The sequence below is a fragment of the Sphaeramia orbicularis genome, chromosome 24, assembly GCF_902148855.1.
Source record: "Sphaeramia orbicularis chromosome 24, fSphaOr1.1, whole genome shotgun sequence".
Taxonomy (NCBI): domain Eukaryota; kingdom Metazoa; phylum Chordata; class Actinopteri; order Kurtiformes; family Apogonidae; genus Sphaeramia; species Sphaeramia orbicularis.
Genome location: NC_043979.1, coordinates 20,675,135 through 20,685,112, shown reverse-complemented (window position 1 = coordinate 20,685,112; position 9,978 = coordinate 20,675,135). Strand labels below are relative to the sequence as shown.

Here is a 9,978-nt window from a genome sequence, read left to right as displayed (position 1 = left end):
AAGTACAAAATATATCCCATTAATGCGACAAATGTGCTTCTGAACCACTATTCCTAAAAATGCATTTAAATAATTAATGGACAATGCAGTTTTTCAGCTATTTTTATATACTATACTGTATGGGTTAAAACCCATGTAGTTTGATAAATGATAGTAGTGCTTGTTTTTAAGTTCAGTTAATGACATATTTTCCTGAAAAAGTCACTTTTTCTTCAATTTTCTGTTTTGATATAATAACCATTGACTTAATTCCACACTTTTATGAACGTCTACATAATCAGTAAATAAAATATAGGAAAATACAGAATTTTTGATAGATAGATAGATAGATAGATAGATAGATAGATAGATAGATAGATAGATAGATAGATAGATAGATAGATAGATAGATAGATAGATAGATAGATAGAAGGGTCGCTGGTTCTATTACCTGAACCGGTGGAAATTTGTTGACTGATGTGCCCTTGAGCAAGGCACTTAACCCCCCCCCCCCATTTTCTCCCTGGATGCCTGATATGGCAACCCCTCTGCTACTAGTATGCAGTATGAGATGCATTAGGGTGGTCCAAAAACATTTTTTTTGAAGATTCTCTGGATTAGAACCCTGCATTTGGTTCCATATTTGGCCAAATCACTTCGGTCCAAATTTTATGCAAATTAATTAATATTTAGAGGTTGCACAAGACTCATGAAGATTGCTCTATATACTTTTAACATAACTAGCCAAATGAATAAGGCATACAGGGTGGGGAAGCAAAATTTACAATATTTTGAGGCAGGGATTGAAAGACAGTGTATGACCAATTAGTTTATTGAAAGTCATGAGAATTTATTTGCCACAAGAAAATTGACATAATAGAAAATGTTTTTATTCTATGTGTCCTCCTTCTTTCTCAATAACTGCCTTCACACGCTTCCTGAAACTTGCGCAAGTGTTGCTCAAATATTCGGGTGACAACTTCTCCCATTCTTCTTTAATAGTATCTTCCAGACTTTCTGGTAATCGTTTTGCTCATAGTCATTCTCTTCTTTCCATTATAAACAGTCTTTATGGACACTCCAACTATTTTTGAAATCTCCTTTGGTGTGACAAGTGCATTCAGCAAATCACACACTCTTTGACGTTTGCTTTCCTGATTACTCATATGGGCAAAAGTTTCTGAAAAGGTATGGATAATAGTGTTAGGTATGATTATGACATCAGTATATGTTTGGTTTCAAAACAACTGACATAGTGCCTGCTGAGAAAAAACAACTAAATGTTCATTGTAAATTTTGCTTCCCCACCCTGTATTAGAATAATTTGTAAATTTATTCTCAAAATCAAACTGCAACTCGCATAAAAATGTTACTTAGAAAGTCCAGCAACCACTGTTGCTTTATTGAAATTACAAAAAATGTTCCTGTGTTCTTTGACAACTTGGAGCCAGTATTGTTTGTGATCTGCATTTTTTGTTCGGCTACAGTTGAAGTCTTGAATAAGCTCCACCCCTCTTTCAGCAACATCATTGACAACTTTTCTGGAATGCACAGTTTTATCAGCCTTCTGAAAGTCTGCATCATCAGCCCAGTCTTCTGGAGGAATTCTGAAGAATGTTTGTGGCAGATGCAAAGTTTCAAACAAACACATGGTGCTGGTGGGGACAAAATCACCGATCTGCTTCCCTTCATAATCTGATGGATTAAGGCCATCCCAACGCTTTAGTGGAACCGAAAGAACCTTCATTTTCCATCATGTTGTGAACCATCAGCTGCTTCTGCTCTTGTGTCACACTGGAGTCACAGAATGCCAGGCCAACCAATTGTTCACTCCAGTACCACAGATGTCTGCAGCCTTACTTCATACATATATTGCTAGATGAAGCACTCAAACCTTGGTTCTGATAGTACTGCTGCTTCTCTTAGCAGGTCAGCTCGGCTATGCTGAAAATGCAAAATTAGTCAGTTTCCAGGAAACTTCCAGTGACTTGTGCAACCTCTAAAACATCTCCTTTTTCTTCCAAATTTTTTTCCTAAATCACCATTTGAACGCCAGAACCTAATGCAGGGTTCTAATTGAGGTTATCTGAAACTTTATTTTTTACCATGATTGTTGGACCACCCTAAGATGCATGTATGATCTAGTGATGAGAAAATAAGTTTGATTCAAGAGGAAAAGTTTGTCTCTCAGTTACTAGTTTAGTTACTGAAGGCAGAAGATGAATTTCGGTGTGTGGTGGATGTTTATGTGTGTTTATTTATTTATTTGTTTATTTAATAGAGACCATGCACATTTATGAACATTGCTGTATAAAAAATACACCCATGTAAATATGCAAGAATTAGTAAAAATAATTACTTTTCATCTGCAGTCCCGAGGCAGGTAATATGTAAAACAGCTAACATTAATACACTTGTTCGCTATAAATTAAAAAATTTAACCTCTACTGACAAAAAATGAAGATTCTCCTTCTGCTGTGGGTAGTTTTCACTGAAACTCCTTGATATACAAAGTGTATGACAATGTATTATGCAGAGTTGGAGATTGTTTTTGCAAAGACACAATGTTCAGTTTTTCAGTTCTTTTATTAAACTAAAGCCACTTCCATTGTGATTTACTGTATTTGAGTAGAAATGCAAACACAAACTCAGAGCTGCACCACCTCAAAGTGACACTATTTATGGATTAATATCATTAAAAGCAAGTAATAAATTTTTTCGTGATTTGGACTAACTTACATTTAGATGATGACATCCTGACCTCCATATATCATCTACAGTACATCTGAAATGTTGTGGGCGGCAAAGGCTTCAAAGTCAATATTCTCAAGTGCTCCTGAATTTATGGCAGTATACTTCGTAGATTGGTTTATGGCCAGTAAGATTTCATCTAGATGAATGCCTCGACATGTTCTTTCTGGTGCTCTCTGACATGACCGCAGCGCAGACTATAAACACAGGACTTCCAGGTCTGGGCCTGTTCCCGGCCAGTGGTTATATAAGCATTTGCACCTAGATAGACTCCTGACTTGAAACACATCCAAGGTACAAGCTGCTCCAGCCAATGTTTGGGAGTGTCCAATATATGTTTATATATATATATGTGTGTGTACTCCAGAGGCCGCTTCCAAACAAGCTCCAGACCATGCATGGCTGTGTAATGCAGCGTGTGCACATACATGTCCTGTTGACACCTTTATATGTGATACGGTGTCAGTGACCTGTGCGTGAGTGTGTTGTGACGTATCAATGAGTGATACCCCACTACTGCTTCCTTTAAAGTTTTTTTTTTTTTTTGTAACTACGTTAGCTGGAGTTTTAAAAGTCTGAAGTCAACTCTGGAAAAAAAAAAAAAAAAAACAACTTTATTCCAGTTCAGTAATAACTTGGCAATTTAAGACTCTTTGGTGACTGAACTGATTTAGTACATTTGGGCACTTTTGTAGGTCTCTGCAGATTTTACCACCACTGGGCCATTTTTCCCCCAAACAGAGAAGTGTGTAAGTACAAACACCGTCACATAATGAGGTAATAAACATGGTTTTGCCTTTATCAAACTCTAGAAATGTGAGAATTTTCCTTCTGTCATCATGTTCTTGACTCATGTTGAGAGATACAGGGGTTGGACAAAATAATGGAAACACCTTAAAAAATCAACAAAATATAATTTAATATGGTGTAGGTCCGCCTTTTGCGGCAATTACAGCCTCAATTCTCCGAGGTATTGATTCATACAACTTGTGAATTGTTTCCAAAGGAATTTTAAACCATTCTTCAGTTAGAATACCCTCCAACTCTTTTAGAGACGATGGCGGTGGAAACCGACATCTTACTTGAATCTCTAAAACTGACCATAAATGCTCAATAATGTTGAGGTCTGGGGACTGTGCCGGCCATACGAGATGCTCAACTTCATTAGAATGTTCCTCATGCCATTCTTGAACAATTCTAGCTGTATGGATTGGGGCATTATCATCTTGAGGTGAAGGTGTTTCCATTATTTTGTCCAACCCCTGTATATCTTAATGCTTTCACAAGAGTTATAAAAGAAACATACAGAACCAAAATCATTTGACCTTTTTTTATTGGCATAACTTTCACAATGAATGGAGAAGTTGCCACAAAGCTTAAAAAAAATAAACCATTTTTCTTTTCATACACATCACAGCAAATTGCACATATGTTTGAGTACCACAGCACCATGTGAATGGACTGGACGGAATCTGAACAGTACAAATAAAAACTAATGTATCGCTAAAATAAAACCAAACTGAGGTTTCCAGGAGAGGACAATGTAGTGTTCTAACCATTTAACGATGTACAGACACAGACCAGGATGTACTTAACAGGAAAGAAAACAGCTCATTGACATGCAACCCTCAGTAGCATTCAGATTAAAATACACTCTGGTAATGTGAATGGAACAGGTTTCATAACAAAAGTGCCTCAGCTGTGATCGGAGGCATGTATGGTGACCAGCCTCAGTGTTGTGTAGTGTATTTAATGAAGGGTACGAGCTACTGTGCTGCTAACAGATAGGACACCATGGTCAGGGCTGCTGCCTCGATGGAGAACAGGTGGAGGTCCTCCACGTGCGGGCAGCTGCTCCTCATGAACTCAGCCAGCCGGAGCAGGTACTCCAGGTTGTGGCCCGTCTTCCCTCTGCACATGGCGATCTGGGCACCGATCTCCTCTGGACTGGCCGGCCCCAGGTAGAGGGGGTTATCACAGGTGGCGATGTACACCAGAGCCTGAACCGGAGACTGGCCTTCACCCTCGGGGAAGAAGTCGACCATTTTGGTGACGTATCCGCCGCAGACCGTCTCGCGCACATTCAGGTACTTCAGGGACTCCTCCACCTGAGAACCTGTCACCTCGAACGCCACGCCCCATGTGCTGGCCTGGAAGGAAGAAACCGTGACATAAAATCAATGCATCACTCTGTAAGGTTTCCTAAGGCTGGAAAATCCACTGCAGTGTTTACAGCCAATAGGAAGCAGAGTTTCCACTTACGTCATCATCCTCTATCAGCGTCACCACTCTTCCGGGCTGCAGGAAGAGGAAGAAAAATAGGTCACGTCATGATCATGTCCTGATACAGTGTGAAGCAAACATCTCACAGTTTACAGCATCTGTTTATATTTTCTAAGTAGATGTCCCTCAGTCCAAACACAAACCAGTCTTACCAACTCGTCATTCCCACGGTGGAAGTTATCTCCGTGCCAGAAACGCCTCTTGTAGCCTTCAATATAGCCGACCTTGCTCCTCTTGTACTTGAAGTCAGGCTTCCACACCAGTGACCCGTACCCGAAGATCCACAGGCTGCTCTTCCCTGCGATTATGTCTTGAGGCTTCATTTTTGATTGACGGTGTTGACGATGAATCGATGAAACACTTTGTTTTCAGTCGCCTCGTTAGCTAAGGTGACTAGCTAGCTAACGTTAGCTTCCTCCGGTCCAGCAGCAGAGGTACCGGCTGGCTCTCTGGTATACCGCGGACGGTATTTGAGCCCAACTGCTTAGCAGTTGCGAAGATGGAATCTCGCGGTTGGTTTTGCCTTGCACGATGCATTGCCATTGCATTAGATGCGCCGCATTATGCCTTAAAAATCCATGGCAGCCGCTTTGGCCTTCTGATCAATACGAAAAAATCTAAAACGCTTTTGGCCAGCTGCCCCGCCGGCCGATGCTACTGTTTATAAAGCTATGGAGTGAACTGATCGAGGTTTTAACTAGTGACGGCTGTCTAAATCACCTAGCTGGTCGTTTTCTCCCTGACGATCACCACCGGATCTATGAAGGTTCTCCTCGATAACATGGCGAAGCGATGAAGACGTATTTATACTGTCTACTTGGATGGGCGTATCCAGGCTAGCACTCTTAACCAATAATATTTAAAATAAACACATCCTTTATCACATTTTAGCCAATAACATTTTGGTGCGCTAAATAAGGCGGGACTATAAAAGAAACTCACTGTCCCATTGGCTGTAAAATAAACTAAGGCGTGAACCTACTGCTTTATCTGATAGGTCAGTGAACCGTCAATCCAACTCACTCCGTTTCTGATTGGCTTGTCGTACTGTCGCTCTCGCATAAATTTCGGCCTAGTTTGGCTGATGCAACTCTACCCAGCATTTCAGGGCCGTAGTAACAAACCAAGACATTGCATCAGACCGGATGAAGGTGAGAATCCCAAAAAGGCACGGTGTAATATATTTAACAAGATGTGCCGCCAAGTAACAGATGAAAAAATGTGTGTTTTTAAGTTTAATATGTCATTTATGGAATAAAAATGGAAGTAGTGAGACCTCATTGAGCAAATCAGTCCTGACATGTGAGTGGGATAATTGTCCCCTACATGGATGTTTACATGGACAGCAGCATGTGAAGGCTGTAATCTGGTCCCACAGCTCAGAGATCCAATAGCAGGAGGTCACTGGGATCCTTTAACTTGATCTGTACATATCAGTCTGCTTGGACAAGGGAGAAAAGTGTGGGTAGGCAAATGTTTTTCAGCTGAGATGCACTAGTTCAGTGTTTTTCAACCTTGGGGTCAGGTCGCCTGGAATTCAAATGGGATCGCCTGAAATTTCTAGTAATTGATTAACAATATTAAAAAAAAAAAACTTACTAAAATAATAATAATAATAATAATAATAATAATAATAACTTTATTTATATAGCACCTTTTAAAACAAAGTTTACAAAGTGCTTTGACAAACAAATAAAATAAAAGGGCACAACAGCAGGATACAAGATGTAAATAAAAACACTAAAAACACTAAAATAGAAGCAACATAATAGGAGAGATGTGTACAACAATGCAGAAACAAGACACTTCAAATAGATTAAATGAATCAGAATAAAGAGGGCAGGGGTAATGTAACATGATGCTGTTAAATCAATGCAGAAGTAGAGGCGTGAGATAAAACATCATGTATGAGAATATAAACCAACAATCAAACAGGATAAGATTCAAATTAAAAAATTTAAAAATTGAAAGGGACAAACATCTGCCCGAGGATCTAAGGCTACATGCTGGCTCGTAGGTAGCTAACATGAAAATGGCAAGGTTTCACTGTAAAAGGATTAACGTTATTACAATGCAAACTTTGGTGCTGATGGTGGATATACACCCCAGATGAGCCTCTAAATAAGACCCTCTTTCCTCCTCATTTCAGTTTAACACCATGAACAATGGTTTCAGATGTTTGTGGTGCAAGATTTTATCAGTTTGAGAAAGAACAGACTGTACCACACAACTTAAATAGGGGATTGGGAGCAGTTAATGCAGTGTTTTTTAACCTTAGGGTCAGGACCCCCCATGTAGGGTTGCCTGGAATTCAAATGGGATCGCCTAACATTTCTAGAAATTGATAAAAATAATAAAAAAAAAAAAAATTAAAACTTACTGATAAAAATTTACATTATATAACCTAAGTGTCGTGTAAAATTAATGTTTATTTGCAACATATTATAGCAAACTATTATGTGATCAAAAACAAATTAACCCTCCGGTATCCCGTCCAGCAAGGCCCTTACTAAGCCCCAAGTGTGCCTTTTTGGCACACCTGTGGAATAATGTCAAAAAAATTTTCATACAGTTTTTCATACAGTTTGTTTTTAATTCTTTTACACTTTTTTCTATTTCATCAACTTGAGACGTAAATAAAAATACCAAATACTCAATAACTGTCACATTTTTTAACCCTGTAAATGCCGTGTTTGTAATGTAAACAAATCATTTTTTTTTTGATGCAAAACACACAAAAAATAAATTCTTTTCAATATACTAAATAAAAAGTGGATCACATATTATTTGATTTTTGCAGCCTGGCATATGTCAGTGATTAACAGCAACATTGGTTAATTTGCATTATTATTTTTGGCGCTAGGTCAAATGTTCAAAAATACTAGCATCTGTCACCAAGTGTGCCAAAAAGGCACACCTATAAATCAAACTATTAAATATCATATATTGATTTATTTTCCTGCTCTAATTTGATTTTATTTTTGTAAATCAAGGTCAGCCCTAATCATTCATATCAAATGGAAGAAACAGTGCGTTTTAGGCACACTTGGGAGACAGATGCTAGTCTTGTAATTTTCTTTTGTTTACAATGTGCAAATTTTAGTTGGTGGCCAGAATTTAAAAGATCATGCAAAAATGAACAACTTTTGAATTCTAACCATATTTAAATTGTGAAAAATAATATGAAGTTTTTTAACAGGAAGTGCAAAGTGTGCCTAAAAGTGCACCCGGATACTGGAGGGTTAATTTTAGCAAAAAAAAAAGTCTCAGTTTTGAATGTCTGGGGTCGCTAGAAATTTGTGATGTTAAAATGGGGTCACGAGCCAGAAAAGGTTGGGAGCCACTGCACTAGTGTAATAGTGAACAACAGCTCAAGGGTCAGTGTCATAACCCAGGCCACTTTGACCAGTTTTATACCAGGTCAGATTGTCTTCTATATTTATTTCAACAATCTGCATGGATGGAAATTAAAATTCCTGAGTGAAAGTAAGAAAGAAAAACAGTACTTTAATTGAACACGACCAAACAATTTAACCCAGTGAACATATGCTTAGAAAGATCTGACAAATGTGAGACCTGATCAAACGTACAAAAATGCCCACCACTCCCCCCCGGTGAATCTGATATAGTACCAGAGACTCATCTGTGCTCAATAAATAGATTATCTATAAATAGCTGGAATTATCGGCCGTGATAAGAGGCCAAACAACTGTATCAGCTCTTCATAAATCTAAAGCACCACACAATCCAGGCCTTTGGGTGAGCCCGTGTCATGCACAAGCTGCCGTCCATTTTTGCCGTGGCCTTTCATGTCCATCCACTCCTTGAGCCTGCTGTCACAGAGTCTCTGGGCCGCTCTCATTACAGGCCACTTAAACTGTCATAGTGACAGCACTGCCTCTAATCTACTGACGCATTCAGCACTCACCTGTCTGTCTATTATTGGCAGTAGTGGATGGAGTATTCTTATCCTTTTTTAATACCAAAGCATGAAAATAATTCACTACAACTGCATGTTTCGGTCTTTTAAAACATTTTCAATTCAAAAAATGACTCCAGTAAAACTATGTTAATATTAGTAATATTAATAAAAGTATAAAGGAAAAAAAAATGGTAATAATAACATCTCTGTCTGTCTTTTGTAGTTAAATATGATTCTTCTAGATGACATTTTTTTTATTTTACTGTGAATGCTATATTTTATTGCTGTAGATATTCAAGGTGGTGTTTATTTTATATACTATTTGACATTTTTTTGCAATAACTCCTTACAACTTTACTCCACCCTTTGTGCAATATTATATGCATTATTCCCTATATTTTTCTGGAAAAGTGCAACACCCAAATACCCATAATTTTCTGTTACTACTGATGTTTACATTGTGCATATTTTCATCAATGGAACAGTTTTGTTTTTTGGGTTATAGTATTTTACTTGGTTAAATATAAATTTACATCTAGTTTTCATACTTATACATTTTACCATACAGTTTTCACACCTCAGTTGCAGCATTCATATGTTATTTATTATACTTTTTTGTGTTTTATTTCTATTATTTTACAGTGTTTTAAGTACTTTCTATTTAAGAGTAGGTGTTTTTCCTTGGTTTTCACAAATAGCAAATAAAAATCTTTAATCTAGTCTACTGTAATGCATCATATTCCATAAAATTACTGTAAGATTTTATAGAAACAGATTTCTAGAAAGTCAGCTTTTCATAACGTCAGAGGTTAGCTTAATTAGTGTATGTTCAAACTAAACCAACAGAGTTAATTAATGTGTGGAGGACATTTTTTTAACCCACAAAGGAAACTTAAAGTTAAAACATTTACTAAAAAAACTAACAAACAACAATTTAAATGGCACAGAAATATGTATGTCATTGTAATATAATAGACATGTTAACAGTGTTAAATGTTTAAATCTAAAGTAAAGTTTGCATTTACCGTTACATTACTTTGTGT

At 37.6% G+C, this 9,978-nt stretch overlaps 1 protein-coding gene across 1 annotated transcript; it reads right to left on the bottom strand.

Annotated features, from left to right (window-relative positions):
- Window positions 1–4,046: 4,046 nt before the first annotated feature.
- On the bottom strand, window positions 4,047–5,807 carry chac1 (ChaC, cation transport regulator homolog 1 (E. coli)). The gene is made up of 3 exons (XM_030128259.1): window positions 5,166–5,807; window positions 4,993–5,028; window positions 4,047–4,880 (listed from the first exon to the last, which is right to left on the bottom strand). The coding sequence occupies exons 1-3, from the start codon at window positions 5,334–5,336 to the stop codon at window positions 4,497–4,499; spliced, it is 591 nt and encodes a 196-aa protein (XP_029984119.1). The 5' UTR covers window positions 5,337–5,807; the 3' UTR covers window positions 4,047–4,496.
- Between the last annotated feature and the right edge of the window lie 4,171 nt (window positions 5,808–9,978).

Bases quoted from the DNA above. Each gene is read 5' to 3' on its own strand.
- chac1 (XM_030128259.1), bottom strand. From the start codon at position 5,336: ATGAAGCCTCAAGACATAATCGCAGGGAAGAGCAGCCTGTGGATCTTC. The intron at 5,029-5,165 runs GTAAGACTGGTT...CTCTTCCTGCAG, and splicing joins ACCGTGGGAATGACGAGTTG to CCCGGAAGAGTGGTGACGCT. The intron at 4,881-4,992 runs GTAAGTGGAAAC...TCTTCCTTCCAG, and splicing joins CGCTGATAGAGGATGATGAC to GCCAGCACATGGGGCGTGGC.